Source organism: Hyla sarda, chromosome 4 (assembly GCF_029499605.1).
Source record: "Hyla sarda isolate aHylSar1 chromosome 4, aHylSar1.hap1, whole genome shotgun sequence".
In the NCBI taxonomy this organism is placed as follows: Eukaryota; Metazoa; Chordata; class Amphibia; order Anura; family Hylidae; genus Hyla; species Hyla sarda.
Genome location: NC_079192.1, coordinates 346675171 through 346695412, shown reverse-complemented (window position 1 = coordinate 346695412; position 20242 = coordinate 346675171). Strand labels below are relative to the sequence as shown.

The window sequence follows — 20242 nt, the reverse complement described above, 5'->3', positions numbered from 1 at the left end:
AAGAGATTTATTAAAAAGACGTACTACGTGCTACAAAACCGGACCGGTTTCTTCTTCAGGTACCTGAAGAAGAATCCAGTCCGGTTTTGTAACACGTAGTACGTCTTTTTAATCATTTTAGAAGTATATTTTAAAGCCTTTCTTGGACTACCTCTATGGCAGCGCCCTGTAATCCTCAGTTGGAGTGTGTGATATTGTGGTCTATTGTAAAAGCCTGGGAGCGTGTGGAGGAAGGAGCAGCAGCCCTACATGATTATATCTTTAACCCCTTAAGGGCCAAAACAATTAGGTCTGTACGCCCCTTAACCTCTTAAGGACCAAGCCCATTTTCACCTTAAGGACCAGGCCAATTTTATTTTTGCATTTTTTTCCCCTCCTCTCCTTCTAAAATCCATAACTCTTTTATATTTCCATCTAAAGACCCATATAAGGGTTTGTTTTTTGCGTGACCAATTGTACTTTGTAATGAAACCTCTCGTTTTACCATAAAATATACGGTGAACCCAAAAAAATATTTTTCTAGGGAGGAAGTTTAAAGGAAAACCACAATTTTGCACATTTTGTAGGGTTTCGTTTTCGCACTGTACAATTTATGGTAAAAATTACATGTTCTTTATTCTGTGGGTCAATACGATTAAAATGATACCCATGGCTAGATACTTTTATATTTTTGTACCGCTTAAAAAAAAAAACTTTTTGTACAAAATTTGTAATCTAAAATCGCCCTTTTTTGACCACCAATAACTATATATAGGGTGGTTTGAGGGCTCATTTTTTGCACCGTCATGTGTACTTTTTATTGATACCACATTTGCATTTATATATAACTTTTATATCATTTTTTATACATTTTTTTGAATAAAATGTGACAAAAAGCTGCATTTTTGGACTTTTAATTTTTTACGTTTACGCATCACCATACGGGACCATTAACATTATATTTTGATAGTTCGGACATTTACGCACGCGGCGATACCAAATATGTTTATTTTTTTTTTTAAATACGCTTTTTGGGGGTAAAATGGGAAAAATTGACAATTTTTCTTGGGGGAGGGGATTTTTCACTTTTTTTTTACTTTATTTTTAAATTTTTCAACTTTTTTTTACACTTTTTATGTCCCCATAGGGGACAATCTATAGCAATCATTTGATTGCTAATACTGTTCAGTGCTATGCATAGGGCATAGCTGATCAGTATTATCGGCGATCTTCTGCTCTGGTCTGCTCGATCTCAGACCAGAGCAGGAGACGCCGGGAGACAGCAGCTGGAACCTGCCGTGCATCGGAGCGGTGCTCGCGGTCATACACAGGATGTAAATGTACATCCTGGTGCACAAAGTACCGCCAAACCAGGACGTACATTTACGTTCCTGGTCGTTAAGGGGTTAAAGACCAGGCCTGTTTTTTTTTTGTTTTTTTTTCCAATCGTGGATGTCTGACTTTATTAGAGAATAACTCTGGTAATGTTTTGCCAATCACGATAATTCTGAATATTTATTTTTTTTTGGTCAAAAGTTGTCCTCCATGTGTAAAATGTAAGCCGATATAATTTTTTATTTTTTTTAACAATGCAAAAAATCATGAAATTTTGAAAAAAGATTTTTTGCTACTTTAACACTAATAGGTTGCATATATTTATACTTACTGACCTAATAGTTTATGAAACTTATGCTTTCAGATGGCTAGTTTATTTTGAGTGTTTTTTTTTAATTTTAAATCAATTAGAACCCTAACAATTTAACTTGAAATTTTCAAAATTTATAAAAAATAAAAAATAAATTCCATGTGCTATGCAAGGTTTGCAGAAATTTGAAGGTGGTAGAACATAGGAACCATGACCCCATTTTAAAAACTAGACCCCCTCAAGGTATTCTCTAGGGGGTACAGTGAGTATTTTAACACCTTTAGTTTTTTTTGGGCAGGAATTAATACAAAGTCAGTGTTAAAAATGCAAAATTTTTGGGACATATTTTTTGTACAATGCTTCTGATATTGAAAGAAATGCACCCTATATTTTATTGGGCTGCTTGGCCTGTGTTTGGAAATACCCCCGTTTTAGGCCATATTTGGTTCCTTGGCCGCGTGGTACAACCCAGGAGGAGAAAAGCGCCATTTGGGCATCATTTTAGGCCGAATGGATTATAGGCTGCACTTAATGCCTGCAAAGGGTTTTAGCTGCATAACCAAGAGAGTGCTTTGAGTCCTTTTTGTGTGACTGGAAAGGTTACAAAGTCAGTGGAAAATTTTAAATGCGCTTATTTTTACACAAATGCATAATTTGTGGGACATATTTTTTTGTACATTGCATCATAAAAGGAGGAACTGCACCCTATATTTTATTACGCTGTTCATCCCGTGTTCGGTAATACCACCGCTTAGACCATATTTGGTTGCATGACCATATGGTGGGACCCAAAAGAGAGAAGCACCATTTGGCTTTCAGGATATCATTATACAAATTATAGGCCGCACTTCATCTTGCAAAGCATTCTAGCTGTTAGAACAATACTGCACCCCCAGAAGTGACCCCATTTTAGAAACTACACCCCGTAAAGTATTCACCTAGGGCAAAAGTGAGTACGTTGAGCCCTTATTGTGTGGCTAGAATTATTTAAAAATCTGTGGAAAAAATTGAAATTAGCTTTTTTTTTTTCACACAAATTTTTTTATTTATGGGACATCATCATTTTGGTAAGTCGCCTTTGAAATGGAGGTAATGTGGCCATATTTTATCACGCTGTTCGTCCCAGGCTGGGCAGTGCCCCTACTTAGGCCATATCTAATTGCCTGACTGCGTGGTAGGACCAAGAAGGAAAGGAGCCCCCTTTGGCTTTCAGGGCATCATTATATGAATTATAGACCCCACCCCATGCCTGCAAAGGATCGGAGCTGTCAGAACAATACTGCACTCCAGAGCTTGATCGGTCCTTGGTCGGCTAGCAGTGACTGTCTGTGACAAGTAATGTTCCCAAAGGATATATCAGTCATGTTGTGGGAATAAGCACCCGCTCATGGCGAAAATATCCATCACTGGGCGTTTATTTTACTGGGCGTTTAAACTGGTTTATTTTGTTGGGGGGGGGGGGTTGATAGTCCCCATTCATACTGCATTTCCGCAGTATAGGTGTCCGAGAAATGTCAAAAAAGGGATGCCAATGTATACTGTAGAAGTCTCATTCAGAAATGAATGGAACTGCTAAAGTATAAGACAGCATCACTTTTTTTATGTGATGCTGACAGATACCTCTAACAAACTGCTGTAACGCAGTATGAACGGGATGCAGTGTAGGGTCATGTAGAGCACATTCGCAGCGTATTTCACATCGCAGATGCCACCCCGGCAGTCACAAGGGCGAGATCACTGCTGTGGCTGGGTAGCTCAGTGTGTCTGCTCATGACTGCCGATGAGAAATCCGCCGCTATGAGTGGACACACAAAGCTACCCAGCCGCAGAAGATAGTTCATTATCGTGACTGCTGGCGGGCATCTGCAGCACATAATATGCTGTGGATGTACGCCGTGTGACCCTACACATTATGCATAAAAGAAAAATATATATGTAAATATATATATAAATTATTTTTTTTACACTTTTCTTTTTTTTTTAATGCTTTGGAATATGTAGTATTCCAAAGCATTACAGTTATGTGCTGCCTTCCAATTTTACACTGGCAAGCAACATATCAGGACGTGCCTCTGACAGGCAATAACCGGGGCAGACCTGGGGATCCTTGTAAGACCCCCAGGTAACTAGCCAAACTCCATGACCATTGTGGGGTGCTACAGGAGAGAAACAGAGGGAGCACCTTCCCTCTGACAAACTCGTTACAGCTCGGGGTCGTAAGGGTTAAACTGCCAGGACTGAACCGCGGCTGTAAGGGTTAAACTGCTCGCCTGGGGATTACATACAGCTGTGGCAGGCCCCTGCCACCAGGGATTACACACAGCACTCTGCGTTAGCGCTGCAGGGGAGACAGAAGGAGCTCCCTCCCTCTGTCAAAACACTTACAGCCCGCGGTCATTTCCGACCGCAGCTGTAAGGGTTAGACTGCCGGAACAAAGTTTACTTCGGTCCCAGCAGTGCAGCAGGGTCTCGGCTGTGTTACAGCTGAGTCCCTGCCGTGATCTTGTGGGTACACTGGGCAGTACCCACGAGAACGAACCATGGACGTGTATACGTGTCCTGGTGCGGGAATGTGCATCCTGCCTGGACGTGTATACACATCCATGGTCGTTAACATGTTAAACGTGTTGTGCCGGTATTTTGCACAGCCATCTTAGGTGAGTTTATCCTTGGCTCGCTTATTTTATATAGGATTCACCTGAAGGTGTCACACCAGGAAGCGCTCCTGTTTCTCCTTTGTTCCATTCACAATCTATGGCACGTCATAAAATAGCACTGTACTGTTATCTTCTGAAACCTAAAAAGTGCATGGAGCTGTAGCTGGCCCTGCATGCTGCCACGTCATTCACTCCAGAGACCAGGGATCTTTTTCTTGGGATTTTTGAGGGTCACCAATGAGCAAGTTACCTGCTTCCCTGTGGTCAGGTGATTACTGTTATCTTGGTATAACTTTTAAGTTTGATTTGGACCCAAAGCCTGTACATGTAAACCTAGCCTAATGGACCTTTGTGTTAAAGACTGTGCTATCATTTTAATATTCTACATAAGGTTCCATAAGGTTTAATATATTACTAATGAGCCTTCAGACAGAGTTTTTTAATGTTCTAAGTAGCTGACATATATAGTAAGTCTGTAAAATCTGTGTAATATATTATTTCTTAATTTGTTTTACTAAATAGGTTATGGGATATAGAATGTGGAGCATGTTTGCGGGTTTTAGAAGGCCATGAAGAGCTTGTGCGCTGTATAAGATTTGATAACAAGAGGATTGTCAGTGGAGCCTATGATGGGTATGTATTAATCTGTGTGTATGTAGAGTAAGAGACAACCGTTCATATTAATTTTTATAATGGTTTTTAGTATTCTTACATTAATTTTGTCGCTGTTGAGAAGATCATTCTTTCTCAAAATGTAGATGTTTTTCCCCCACAAGTAGTTATCACCTGGGTACACCATATGATGATTTATTGGAAGCCCCTCCGCTGGTACCCTTCCCCAACCACTAGCATGGGGGGGGGGGGGGGGGTCTTGAGTCACTCCCCTTCCTCTTTCTTCATCATAAGCACCCCATTGTGAGTTTTTTGTATTGAACAATAAATAGTCAAGCACATGTTCTGCCACTCCAGTTACACTAACAAAGAATATTCGTACAATAAAAACTGATGATTATTTCAATGGGTAACGTTCAAGTCTTTTTTGCTTTTTTTTATTACTACTTTCATAAATGATGAATTCTTATTTAAATTGCATTTCTTGTTACTACTAGAAAAATAAAGGTTTGGGATCTGCAAGCTGCCTTGGATCCGCGAGCACCTGCCAGCACCTTATGTTTGCGTACTTTGGTGGTATGTATAAATGACAGTATTTAATCTTAATGACCAGTGCAGTTTCTTCAGACATTGAGATATATAAAAGGAGATAATATAAAAAAGAATGATCTCTTCTCTCCAACTCCTCACACAGCATACAGTGTTATTATAGTGAATATCATTCACCCTCCCCTTCTACAAAGAGAATTTAGTGTTAGACTGTAATATAGACAGCTATAGCAGAACATAATGTACATTTACCTTATCCTGGCCAGTGAGCATTCAGCCAGGCATGCAGACTCCCTCATACATCAGTATGGAAGTGAACTTTATGCAGTGTAGCAGATGTATATACTACAGTCTAACTCAGCTCTATATTCACTGTGTGAAAACTGATCATACCAGACCTGAAGAAGAAAATGTCTACAGGACGTCTCCCATATCAACCAGCAAAAAACAAGAGTATTCTACCTGTATTAGTGGGCCGTCTTTTAAAAAGATTGATATCTGATAATAATTTGTATTTGCAAACATGTTTCATTTCACATAATGCATCGGTTAAGATCTATTTATCTTCATAGTAAAACCCCTTCAAGTCTGTCATTTGGTGAGATTTGAAAGCATGGTCACTACCATACAGTTTTGCCAGTATACTGACCTATGCCATGATGTAGGTTCATTATTTAATGTAAACGTAGCCATAATAACCATGACACTTATTTTTTTTTTAATGCACTTACAATTGTTTTCTGGAATAATTGCATTGAAAATGACACATTTATCAAGCTTCCACCACTTTTTTCAACACCTATATTAATAAGGGACAGAAAACTGAGGGTTATATTTAAAGCATTACAATATATATAATAAAACTCAATGGCCCTCATTTACTTAGAAAATCGGGTTGTAAGTCTATCTTGCTTTCTTACCCGACTGCTTTTTTCCCCTGATATTCATTATGATGTTTTGTTTTCCAACTCCTCTGAGTTGTCGGGGAAAAAATCCACAACAATTCAACAAATTCGGGTTGGAAACCTTTATAAATATGTGGGAAAGCTCAGAAATGTCAGGTTACGCCCCTTTTTCGGGTTTGGGAGAATCCACATCAGGTCCGTCGGGAAAAAATGTTGCATCGTTTCGCAGACTGGCGCACGATGTCTGCGACATGTCGCAGACAAAGATGCGCCAAAAAAACCCGACAAAAGAAGTCGGGTTTAGAATAGTAAATGAGGGCCACTGTGTGTGTGTGTGTGTGTGTGTGTGTGTATGTATGTATGTATGTATGTATGTTCCACAAAAACTTCCAAATGGCTAAAGATATTAACATGAAACTTGGCACACATGTTACTTATATGTCAACAACAAACATAGGATAGGTGATTTAACCCTTACTCACCCCCATTTGCCAGGGGGGGGGCTTATGTTTAAAGTCCCATGCAAGTCTATGGGAAATATGTTACTGCATAACTTCCAAACGGCTGGAGATATTTCCATAATACTTGGTCACATGTTACTTATATGTCCACTTAAAATATAGGATAGTTAATTTAACCCTTAACTAACCCTATTTGTGAGTGCCAGGGTTTTTGTTTAAAGGGTAGCTCCCACCATCATGATCTTTTTTTTTTCTGTCCCTGCCTATTGCACTTCTATCCCTAACACCCTCCCTGCCTTTATTTATTTTTTTTACTATTTTTAAAATGGCATTTAGTCTGCCTGGTAGTGTGCTCATTACCAGGCAGACTTCCCCAGCAGGCACCACGTCACTGATGCCTGCTGGGGGGGACTTCCGCCCTTAGTTCTCCCAACAGGGTGCCTCCAGCTGTTTCACCACTACAACTCCCAGCATGCCCTGACATCTATTGGCTGTCAGGGCATGCTGGGAGTTGTAGTGGTAAAACAACTGGAGGCACCCAGGACAGGAGTTTCATGTGGGAAGGAGTGAGCCAGGAGCCGATGCGGGAGGGACGGGTGCGGGGGAGACTCTTCCTGCCACTCGGTATGTAAACCCAAACAGCCCTGGCTGTTACTGCGCCTGCGCAAAATTTCGACTGATGCCCTGCCGGAATCAGTCGGAATTTTGCAGTGACGTCACGCCGCACTGCATTCGGCCACTAGGAGGGCGCCCCCTAGTGGGCGAATTTCAAATTGCTTTTAAAATGTTTTAAAAGCATTTTTTTTAATAAAAGTATATTAGCGATATGTTGTAGTACTTGAGTACTACAACATATCAAAAATTATTTTTCATGACAGTGCCCATTTAAAGTCCCATGCAAATCAATGGGAAATGTATGTTCTCACATAACTTCCGTACGGCTGGAGATATTTCAATACCTCGTACACATATTACGGGTCGGGATATGAGGACGGGATGGGAGGTCGAGATAGGACGTGATGTTCGGGACAGGAGGTCGGGATATGACAACAATATATGAGGACGGGATATGAAGTCAAAAGCTTCCTCCTTTGTTGATTTTCCTCCCCAACAAGAATGAGGAAGGAAAAATCGGGCAACGCCGGGTACTCAGCTAGTAATTTAATAAACGTGAGATGTCAAATGTTTTGATCTGTTGTGTTCTGGGTGTTGGAACTAGAGACTCTTAAGAGACTGGATAAAGCTAAAGTTAGACAGGTGTTGGTATCCTCATTCGGATGGAGGTCTCCTTACCAGCCACCGAATAATCGTTCCATTGATGCTGCTTGACAAAGGCAGGCTTTATTGGTAGAGTGCCAATCACACTGTACAATGTTATGCAATAGCACAGCATTGTACAGTGAATTAATGCAAATCTGTAATCAGTATCACCTGCACTAACCTGTGATACTGATCAAAATGATACTTACGGTGCCCTAAACTGCTACGCCGTTATTGCTCATTTTTGGGTATGTAAATTAGGTCCTTGGGGCATGAGCGGAACTTGGACCCGAGCTCCAGGCACTCTGACGTAATCTTCGGCCGACGGGCGCTCCACCCTGCTCATCCATATGCATAACCCCCTCCCTGCATGTGCAGCCGTGCTACTGTGCGACGCATGCACCGCTCAGTAGCACGGCCACGAGATCAGGGAGGGGGTTATGCATATGGATGAGCAGTGCCCGCCCGGCCAAAGATTGCGTCAGAGTGCCTGGAGCTCGGGTCCAAGCTCCGCCCATGCCCCATTAACCTAATTTGCATACCCGAAAATGAGCAATAATGGCGTGGCGGTTCTGGGCACCGTAAGTATAATTTTGATCAGTATCAACCGCACTACAAGCCTCTATGACAGGTTAGTGCGGGTGATACTGAAGACAGATTTCCTTTAACCCCTTAAGGACCAAGCGTTTTTTAGTTTTTGCACTTTCGTTTTTTCCTCCTCACCTTTTAAAAATCATAACCCTTTCAATTTTGCACCTAAAAATCCCTATGATTTTTTTGCGCCACCAATTCTACTTTGTGAGGACATCAGTCAATTTACCCAAAAATCTATGTCGAAACGGGAAAAAAAATAATTGTGGGACAAATTTGAAGAAAAAATGCCAAGTTTTGGGGGCTTCCGTTTCTACACAGTACATTTTTCGGTAAAAATGACACCTTCTCTTTATTCTGTAGGTCCATACGATTAAAATGATAACCTACTTATATAGGTTTGATTTTGTTGTACTTCAGGAAAAAAATAACTACATGCATGAAAATGTATACGTTTAAAATCTTTTGACCCCCTATAACTTTTTTTTATTTTTCCTCGATTGGGGTGGTATGAGGGCTCATTTTTTGCGCTGTGATCTAACGTTTTTATCTGTAACCTTTTTGTTTTGATCCAAATTTTTGTCCACTATACCATAAAAAATTTATAAAAAGCAAACAAAAATACGCTATTTTGGACTTAGGATTTTTTTTTGCGCGTACGCCATTGTGTGTGCGGCTTAATTAACCCCTTAAGGACCAAGGACGTACCGGTACGTCCTTGGTCCTGCCCTCCTGATATAACGCGGGGTTACACAGTAACCCCGCGTCATATCACGGCGGGCCCGGCGTCATAGTGAAGCCGGGACCCGCCTCTAATAGCGCGCAGCACCGATCGCGGCGCCGCGCGCTATTAACCCTTTAGCCGCGCGCTCAGAGCTGAGCCGCGCGGCTAAAAGTGAAAGTGAAAGTTGCCGGCTAGCTCAGTCGGGCTGTTCGGGATAGCCGCGGCTAATCGCGGCATCCCGAACAGCTTACAGGACAGTAGGAGGGCCCCTACCTGCCTCCTCTCTGTCCGATCGCCGAATGACTGCTCAGTGCCTGAGATCCAGGCATGAGCAGTCATGCGGCAGAATCGTCGATCACTGGTTTCCTATGAGAAACCAGTGATCAATGATGATCAGTGTGTGCAGTGTTATAGGTCCCTATGGGAGCTATAACACTGCAAAAAAAAGTGGAAAAAAAAAGTGAATAAAGATCATTTAACTCCTCCCCTATTAAAAGTTTGATAAATAAATAAAAAATAAAACAGTGTAAATAAAAATAAACATATATGGTATCACCTGCGTGCGGAAATGTCCGAATTATAAAAATATATCATTAATTAAACCGCTCGGTCAATGGCGTGCGCGCAAAAAAAATTCCAAAGTCCAAAATAGTGCATTTTTGGTCACTTTTTATATCATTTAAAAATGAATAAAACGCGATCAATAAGTCCTATCAATGCAAAAAGGGTACCGTTGAAAACTTCAGATCACGGCGCAAAAAATGAGCCCTCATACCGCCCCATACACGGAAAAATAAAAAAGTTATAGGGGTCAGAAGATGACAATTTTAAACGTATTAATTTTCCTGCATGTAGTTATGATTTTTTCCAGAAGTACGACAAAATCAAACCTATATAAGTAGGGTATCATTTTAATCGTATGGACCTACAGAATAAAGATAAGGTGTCATTTTTACCGGAAAATGTACTACGTAGAAACGGAAGCCCCAAAAGTTACAAAACAGCATTTTTTTTTCAATTTTGTCGCACAATGATTTTTTTTTCCGTTTCACCGTAGATTTTTGGGCAAAATGACTGACGTCATTACAAAGTAGAATTGGTGGCCAAAAAATAAGCACTCATATGGATTTTTAGGTGAAAAATTGAGTTATGATTTGTTAAAGGCACGGAGCAAAAAACGAAAATGCAAAAAACTGAAAAAACCCGGTCCTTAAGGGGTTAACTATATATTTTTATGGTTCGAACATTTACACATGCGGGTATACCACATGTTTGTTTTGATTTTGATTTATTTTTTAAATGGTAAAAGGGGGTATTTCTGATTTTTATTAGGGAGGGCGTTAAATCACATTTATTCACTTTTTATTTTATTTTTATTTTTTTATGCAGTGTTATAGCCCCCTCCGAGGGGCTGTAACATTGCATACACTGATTGCAGGCACTGTTCAATGCATTGCCATAGGAATGCATTTATCAGTGTTTTCTCCGCTTGATTGCTCAAGCCTGGATTTCAGGATTGAAGCAATCAAACGCCAATCGGACAGGGAGAAGGTAAGACACCTCCCGCTGTCCTCTCAGCTGTTCGGGACTCCGCGGCGGTTCTGAACAGCTCCGCTGAGCTAACTGGCAGTGTATTCTCCCGTTTAAGCCTAAAATACTGAGAAAAGGGACGGTCAAAATTGGGCAATTGTGTACTGCCTTTGGTCAAAATAAGTTTTGTTTTCAAGTTTTTTTGTAGTAGTATGATATAAAAACCTATATAAATTGTGTATCATTTTAATCGTATTGACCTATAGAATAAAGATTACATGTACTTTTTACTGTAACATAGTTCATAAGGTTGACAAAAGGCCAGAGTCCATCAAGTTCAACCTATAACCCTAATGAGTCCCTACTGAGTTGAGTTGATCCAGAGGAAGGCAAAAACCCTCATACTAGAGGTAAAAGTTCCTTCCTGACTCCAATAGGGCGATCGGAATAAATCCCTGGATCAACGGTCTGTCCCTATAATAATGTTATTACTCTCCAAAAATGCATCCAGACCCCTTTTGAACTTTTACTGAGCTCACCATGACCACCTCCTCCAGGAGAGAGTTCCACAGTCTCACTGCTCTTACAGTAAAGAACCCTGTCTGTGATGGTGTAGAAATCTTCTTTCCTCTAAATGTAGAGAGTGCCCCCTTGTTGTTATAGATACAGTCCTGGGTATAAATAGGTCATGGGAGAGATGTCTGTACTGTCCCCCGATTATATTTATACTTAGTTATTGGGTCTCCCCTAAGCCTTCTTTTTTCTAAACTAAATAACCCTAATTCTGATAATCTTTCTGGGTACTGCAGTCCTCCCATTCCCCGTATTACTCTGGTTGCCCGTCTTTGAACCCTCTCCAGCTCCACTATATCTTTCTTGTACACTGGTGCCCAGTACTGTACACAGTAAAGTGCACAACGTACAAACAAACCCCCAAAAAGTTGCAAAATTCTGTTTTTCTTTAATTTTATATACATAAACAATAATTTTGGTTTTGCTGTGCATTTTATGATAATAAAGTACAAGTCGAGCAATTTTATGTAATAAAGTACAAGTTGAGCAAAAAGCAAGCCCTCATTGGTCTGTGGATGGATAATTAAAGTTATGGCTCTTAAAAATAGAGGAGGAAAAAAACAAAAAATTGCTGTATCATCAAGGTCAAAAAGGTTATGCCCTTAAATGGGCACTGTCAGATTCAAAAACATTGTATATGTTGTACATCTTAGCAAAACCTTAACCTTTCTAATATACTTCGTAAGAAAATTGTATTTCCTTTTTATAGAAATCATGGTTTTTGAAATCGGGCTTTGTCAAAGCTGAAGCACAGGCATGGACAAAGTCTAGTAAGTGAGGGTGGGCTAGCACTCCTCTGTGCTCTGTCCTGTCTGATAGCACACCAGTGCGCTCTCCTGTCTGATAGGACTCCTCTCTGCTCACTCCTGCCTGATAGCATTCCTAACTGCTCTTTCCTGTCTGAGAGGAATCCTCTCTGCTCACTCCTGTCTGATAGCACTCCTCTCTGCTCTCTTTTGTCTGATAGCACTCTTCTTTGCTCTCTCCTGTCTGATGGCACTCCTCTGTGCTCACTCCTGTCTGATGGCACTCCTCTCTGCTCACTCCTGTCTGATGGCACTCCTCTCTGCTCTCTCCTGTCTGATAGCACTCTTCTTTGCTCTCTCCTGTCTGATGGCACTCCTCTGTGCTCACTCCTGTCTGATGGCACTCCTCTGTGCTCACTCCTGTCTGATGGCACTCCTCTCTGCTCTCTCCTGTCTGATAGCACTCTTGTGCTCTCTCCTGTCTGACAGCACTCCTCTCTGCTCTCTTCTGTCTGACGGCACTCTTCTTTGCTCTCTCCTGTCTGATGGCACTCCTCTGTGCTCACTCCTGTCTGATGGCACTCCTCTGTGCTCACTCCTGTCTGATGGCACTCCTCTGTGCTCTCTCCTGTCTGATGGCACTCCTCTGTGCTCTCTCCTGTCTGATGGCACTCCTCTGTGCTCTCTCCTGTCTGATGGCACTCCTCTGTGCTCTCTTCTGTCTGATGGCACTCCTCTGTGCTCTCTCCTGCCTGATGGCACTCCTCTGTGCTCTCTCCTGCCTGATGGCACTCCTCTGTGCTCTCTCCTGCCTGATGGCACTCCTCTGTGCTCTCTCCCGCCTGATGGCACTCCTGTGCTCTCTCCCGCCTGATGGCACTCCTCTGTGCTCTCTCCCGCCTGATGGCACTCCTCTGTGCTCTCTCCCGCCTGATGGCACTCCTCTGTGCTCTCTCCCGCCTGATGGCACTCCTCTGTGCTCTCTCCTGCCTGATGGCACTCCTCTGTGCTCTCTCCCGCCTGATGGCACTCCTCTGTGCTCTCTCCCGCCTGATGGCACTCCTCTGTGCTCTCTCCCGCCTGATGGCACTCCTCTGTGCTCTCTCCCGCCTGATGGCACTCCTCTGTGCTCTCTCCCGCCTGATGGCACTCCTCTGTGCTCTCTCCCGCCTGATGGCACTCCTCTGTGCTCTCTCCCGCCTGATGGCACTCCTCTGTGCTCTCTCCCGCCTGATGGCACTCCTCTGTGCTCTCTCCCGCCTGATGGCACTCCTCTGTGCTCTCTCCCGCCTGATGGCACTCCTCTGTGCTCTCTCCCGCCTGATGGCACTCCTCTGTGCTCTCTCCCGCCTGATGGCACTCCTCTGTGCTCTCTCCCGCCTGATGGCACTCCTCTGTGCTCTCTCCCGCCTGATGGCACTCCTCTGTGCTCTCTCCCGCCTGATGGCACTCCTCTGTGCTCTCTCCCGCCTGATGGCACTCCTCTGTGCTCTCTCCCGCCTGATGGCACTCCTCTGTGCTCTCTCCCGCCTGATGGCACTCCTCTGTGCTCTCTCCCGCCTGATGGCACTCCTCTGTGCTCTCTCCCGCCTGATGGCACTCCTCTGTGCTCTCTCCCGCCTGATGGCACTCCTCTGTGCTCTCTCCCGCCTGATGGCACTCCTCTGTGCTCTCTCCCTCACTTACTGGACTGTGCCCATGTCTGTGCTTCAGCTTGGACAAAGCCATGATTTTATAAGTCATGCTTTCTATAAAGAGGAAATAAAATGTTCTTATAAAGTATATTAGGTTGTTTTGCCAAGGTGTACAACATATACAAAAACTTTTTATGACCGTGCCCATTTAAGGGGTTAATCATGCAATCTTTAAACAATTCTTTATTTCCTTTTAGGAACATTCAGGACGTGTGTTTCGGCTTCAGTTTGATGAATTCCAAATCATTAGCAGTTCCCATGATGACACCATTCTGATCTGGGATTTTTTAAATGTTCCTTCAAATGCTCCTAATGAAACCCGTTCTCCATCTAGAACATATACTTACATCTCCAGATAGCATTGTGCACTTTTATTTCCTTACAAGGTAAATGTGGATTTAATTTAATATTGAAATGGCTTAAAATCCAAGATGTATTACTATTTAATTACCTAGCGAATACTAAGGTTGTATTCTCACATGACATCTGCAGTATAATAATAAATAATGCAATAAGTTGAGTACATTTTAAAATGTTGTGCTGTTCGGTATGTTATCGTTATCTTCATTCATATACATACAGTCATGGCCGTAAATGTTGGCACCCCTGAAATCTTTCTAAAAAATTAAGTATTTCTCACAGAAATGGATTGCAGTAACATATGTTTTGCTATTCACATGTTTATTCCCTTTGTGTGCATTGGAACAAAACCCCCAAAAAAGGAGGAAAAATAGCAAATTGGAGATAATGTCACACCAAACTCCAAAAATGGTCTGGACAAAATTGACACCCTTTCAAAATTGTTGAAAAATAAGATTGTTTCAAGCATGTGATGCTCCTTTAAACTGAGGCAAGTAACAGATGTGGGCAATATAAAAATCACACCTGAAAGCAGATAAAAAGGAGAGAAGTTCACATAGTCTTTGCATTGTCTGTCTGTGCCATGGAGAACAGAAAGAGAAGAGAACTGTTTGAGGACTTGAGAACTAAAATTGTGGAAAAATATCAACAATCTCAATGTTACAAGTCCATCTCCAGATATCTAGATTTGCCTTTGTCCACAGTGTGCAACATTATCTAGAAGTTTGCTACCCATGGCACTGTAGCTAATCTCCCTGGGTGTGGATGGAAGAGAAAAATGTTATGAAAGGTGTCAACGCAGGATAGCCTGGATGGTGGATAAGCAGCCCCAAACAAGTTCCAAAGATATTCAAGCTGTCCTGCAGGCTCAGGGAGCATCAGTGTCAGCGCAAACTATCCGTCGACATTTAAATGAAATGAAACGCTATGGCAGGAGACCCAGGAGGACCCCACTGCTGACACAGACATAAAAAAGCAAGACTACATTTTGCCAAAATGAACTTGAGTAAGCCAAAATCCTTCTGGGAAAACGTCTTGTGGACAGATGACAAAGAGCTTTTTGGTAAACCACATGATTATGTTTACTGAAAATGGAATGAGGCCTACAGAGAAAAGAACACAGTACCTACAGTGAAATATGGTGGAGGTTCAATGATGTTCTGAGGTTGTTTTGCTGCCTCTGGCACTGGGTGCCTTGAATGTGTTCAAAGCATCATTAAATCTGTGGATTACCAAGGGATTTTGGGTCGCAATGTACAGCCCAGTGTCAGAAAGCTGGGTTTGCCTCCGAGATCTTGGGTCTTCCAGCAGGACAGTGACCCCAAACATACGTCAGAAAGCACCCAGAAACGGATGGTAACAAAGCACTGGAGAGTTCTTAAGTGGCCAGCAATGAGTCCAGATCTAAATCCCATTGAACAGGAATTGCTGTTGGGAAAAGGAGTCCTTCCAATAAGAGAGACCTGGAGCAGTTTGCAAAGGAAGAGTGGTCCAACATTCCATCTGAGAAGTGTAAGAAGCTTATTGATAGTTGTAGGAAGCGACTGATTTCAGTTATTTTTTTCCAAAGGGTGTGCAACCAAATATTACGTTAAGGGCGCCAATAATTTTGTCCAGCCCATTTTTGGAGTTTGGTGTGACATTATGTCCAATTTGCTTTTTTTTCCTCCCTTTTTTTTTGTTTAGTTCCAATACACACAAAGGGAATAAACATGTGTATAGCAAAACATGTGTTACTGCAATCCTTTTCTGTAAGAAATACTTCATTTTCTAGAAAAACTTCAGGGGTGCCAACATTTACGGCCATGACTGTAGCTGCTTTAAATACTATTGCTTTGTTTCATATGGATTAGTACCATAGACAGTAGTTTGACTGTATTCCAGTGTCATATGACAAATTATGTAATTGCGTCTAAGCTATTACACACCAAACTCTCCAGAATTCTAAATATTTGAGTTTGTCAAAGCTTAAAAAATTAAATTATGAAAGAGTAGTGAAGCTAATTTACAGTTACTTCACTTTCTTAAAGGGTTACTCCGGAGCTTAGACATCTTATCCCCTATCCAAAGGATAGGGGATAAGATGCTTGATCGCGGGGGTCCCGCCGTTGGGGACCCCCATGATCTTGCACGCCGCACCCCGTTTATAATCAGTCCGGGTCTGATTACTGTCGATAACGGGGCCGGAGCGTTGTGACATCAAGGCTCCGCCCTGTGTGACGTCATGTTCTGCCCCCTCAATGCAAGCCTATAGGAGGGGGTGTGACCTTCACGTCACAACGCTCTGGCCCCGCAATCAACAGTAATCAGACCCGGCGTGAACACGCTCCGGGGACTGATTCTAAACTGGGTGCGGCGTGCAAGATCACGAGGGTCCCCAGCAGCGGGACCCCCGCGATCAGGCATCTTATCCTTTGGATAGGGGATAAGATGTCTAAGCGCTGGAGAACCCCTTTAAAGATTAGAACTTTAGAATATTACAACATTTTGTTTTGAGTAGTTTTCCTTTATTGGGGATGGCATGGGATGAATAGAATATGGCTGAAACATGTTTAAAAAAAAAAAGTCAGATATTAAAACTGTGTAGCAAAATCTTTCTAAAATGCATGCTGTGCGTGAACCCATTATATCTACATAAAGGTTTTTTTTTTCTAAAACAGTTTATATCCATGTGACATATTGTATGATAATCTTGACATACGAAAGCCATATGTTTAGTAAATAATTGGTATTCTGTAACTTTTTGTTTTCTAGGGATTAGCTATACTGAACTACTGTACTGGATATGTGGATACTGCGAGAAGCTCATGTACTAGTAATTATCTGAGATTGTTACTGGTGCCACTTACAAGTCAACTTTAACTTATATTGTCTCTCGTTCTTATTACTATGAAGTTACAAGCCACTTCAGGAGATGCACATTGAAGTTCTGTTCCATAATTTGCATCTAGAATCCAAAGCTGAAAATGTAAATTTTATATAAGAACTGAACATTTGCTGAGGGGAATAAGTACAAAAGGATGCAACCTCATTTTTTTTGCACTTAGTGACTCTGAAGGAGAATGTTTCCCAATAGGTTTTGGGTGCCAAACATATCCAAATGTTCTTTGTGCTTCATTTTTCTTTCCAACTTTGAACATGGAAAATACTTTGTTTAGCATGTATGTGGTAGGAAATGTAACTGTATATGCCATTGTTGCTCTGTTGGGATATTTTTTCACTCATGTTTATCAATCTTTGTGTTTCATTGATGACAGCTACTCGTTTCTTTTGTAGCATCTTTTTCCTTCCTAATCTTTTTTTTCATGAATCACCACAACCAAGCTTATAGGATTAGCCATGTAACACAACACTAGGAGAAAAAAAGCAGCGTGCCCTGTTTCTGTATTGTGACCCAGAGCACAAGCTTTAGAAGTATTTTATCCTAAGAGTTGAACCTGTTAGGTAAACTGGAAAAATAGTCAACAAATCTTTTCTACTTTTCTGGACTGTTACATCTGTGTTTTTTTTCAACATTATGATGCTTGATATTCTATTCTTCACATATTTCATATCCATCGCTCCAATAAATACCCAGATCTCACAAGTGGCTCTTACTGCTTGAATCTCACTCTTCTATGGTACAAAATGGAATTCATTGTTGGAGCCAACTCATCATAAAGTTACTGATCGGAAAGGGATTCCAAGGGGTCTAATCATTCCAAGTTTCAAAAATTTTGAGTCCTTTTTAACAAGTATAATTCATTGATAGATTTGGTTGACAGGTGCACTTTAAAGAAAATATCTGCAGTCAGTATTCAGCTATAACAGGTTTTAACATTAAGCTCCCTGCTATTTTAAAAATTGTAAAATTAATGTTCCTAATTTGTGCCAAAGTAACCATTGTGATGTGTTTTTTTTTTCCCCCTTCCTTGGGTGTTTTTTTTTTTTTTATTTTATTTTTTTTGAGTTGCCGTTATATTGTAAAATGCATTTGGGCAGATTAGCTCTCATAACTTTCAACTATAACTTGGCTTTTTCTTGGTAATTCTGTTTATATTTGATTAAAATGTAAAATATGTTTACGTGCAAATGTGAATAGAATATTAATATGCCATTAATGTGTAAATCTTAATCTTATTAACCAACATGAATGACTTCAGCAGTCTGAAATCACGATGTACTGTAGTTGTCATGGAACAAATCTGTACAGTATGATTCCTGTGGGCCACACAATGTATATAAGCACAAATATGTAAGATGCTTTGTTCTGTGTTTGAAAGTTCAGTCAGTACGTACATTTGCCGAACATTAAAGTCTACAATACTGTCTGCCCTTTATATTCGGAATGATAGGCTCTCAACTGTTACATGAAAATTATTGTAGGTTGAGTCTTATTTTTTACATTGAATGCACCAGAAATGTCTAGTGAATTAGACCGAATTTACAGGGAACCCTGTTGGAATTATTCCTTCTAATAGTACATATTTTCATATGAAACAGTACTTAAAGTGAAGCCCTGCTTTGGAGTGAATATTTTATCGGTCACCTTGGGTATTGCCGGAAAAACCTCAGAAATAGGGCTATGTTAAGTCACTGGGATTTCTGCTGTACGGGTTTAACCTCGCCTTTTTAGCAGCTTGTTCTCAGCTAAAATAATCTAGCTCCACAGACAAAAAGTGAAGGGCAATGTGGGAAGTTAGATTTTTTTTTTTTTTTTTAAAGCAAACAGGTCAGTGACTTACCACAACTCTATTTTTGAAATGTATTATTAAATAACAAGATTACAGGATGGCCATCTAGCCAAGCCTCTAGAAAAACTGGAGTGGGGCTACGTTTTAAGGCCAACATATTTGTATTTCCATCTTCCTGGCTGAGAACAAGTGTTTATTTTTTTTGCAAACCCTACCAACACCCCCAAAGCAACATATTTGATTAAGATTAAGCTGTTTATAGTTAACTGCTTTTGTGTGTTTTCCTGCTAAGCCATTTAATAAAGTCTGTAATTGTTATTTTACATTTGGATACATCTGAAACATAGTTAACAGCCTTGCTATCAGTGATGCCAATGTCGTCCTGTCAACCTTATGTTTGTGTAATGAGCACAAGTTGCTTACTCTATTTACCCGGAATTATTGCTCATTAAAAAGTGTATAATGCTTGTATTAAAATTCCATTCCCCTAAAACCTGTTTTAAAAATTGTTTTGTAATTATATTTAGTGTAACTTGCAGGTGAATTTTTGTCCCCATAGAGACTCTGAAATACACTAACTTTCTGGCTGCGCTCTTGACATTATTTTGCAAACAATTACTGGACATATGTACATGAATACTATTTAATTAGAAGCACTGGGAAACTTTTTAGTTCTGTGTGTATCCTTTATTTGAGCATATGTGTATGAATAGCTTATTGAAACTGTAAATATATTGTTTATCAAAAGCTTTGTACTGTGGAATGTGCTTAATAAAAAAAACTGCTGATAGTAGTAAGCTTTTAGTTATACATTTGTAATATAATAGAACCCTGAGCACCATCTCAGTGGTAGTGGACTACAAACCATGTGTAGTCTAATTCTGAAGTCCTATTCACTTTCATATGCCCCCTACTTCTAACGAATATACAGATATTAGATTAGAGACCATTTGCCTGCAGGTGCACACAACCCAGGGTTTGTCTGTAGTTATACAGCCAGCCACCTAGCACATCTTATACTAGTGGCTGCCTCCTTATTGTTTTCAGAAAAAGTAACTATGTATCCATGTGAGGCACTCTCTCTCTCGTTTTTGGCTGCAATGGAAGACAACAGACTATCTGTTGGTGTCAATTTCTGTAGAGAAAAAAACTGAGCATAGTATGTCCATTCTCTGGCACCAGAATCAAATTTATGTTAGGGACTGACTCAGAAAATGAAACGCTCTGTTTGTAAAGAATAATGGAAGAAAAGGCAGTCTTCAATGCCTCATATGTACACCCTT

General features: G+C 40.9%; 1 protein-coding gene across 2 annotated transcripts in view; it reads left to right on the top strand.

Moving 5' to 3' along the window:
- Window positions 1–19750, top strand: part of FBXW11 (F-box and WD repeat domain containing 11) — a 98774-nt gene extending 79024 nt beyond the window's left edge. For both annotated transcript variants that reach the window (XM_056516557.1, XM_056516558.1), the window contains 4 exons: window positions 4804–4914; window positions 5391–5469; window positions 14124–14312; window positions 17041–19750. In XM_056516557.1, the coding sequence (XP_056372532.1) occupies window positions 4804–4914; window positions 5391–5469; window positions 14124–14285 (352 nt within the window). In that variant the 3' untranslated portion in view covers window positions 14286–14312; window positions 17041–19750. The remainder of the gene's footprint in view (window positions 1–4803; window positions 4915–5390; window positions 5470–14123; window positions 14313–17040) is intronic.
- The last annotated feature ends 492 nt before the right edge of the window (window positions 19751–20242 follow it).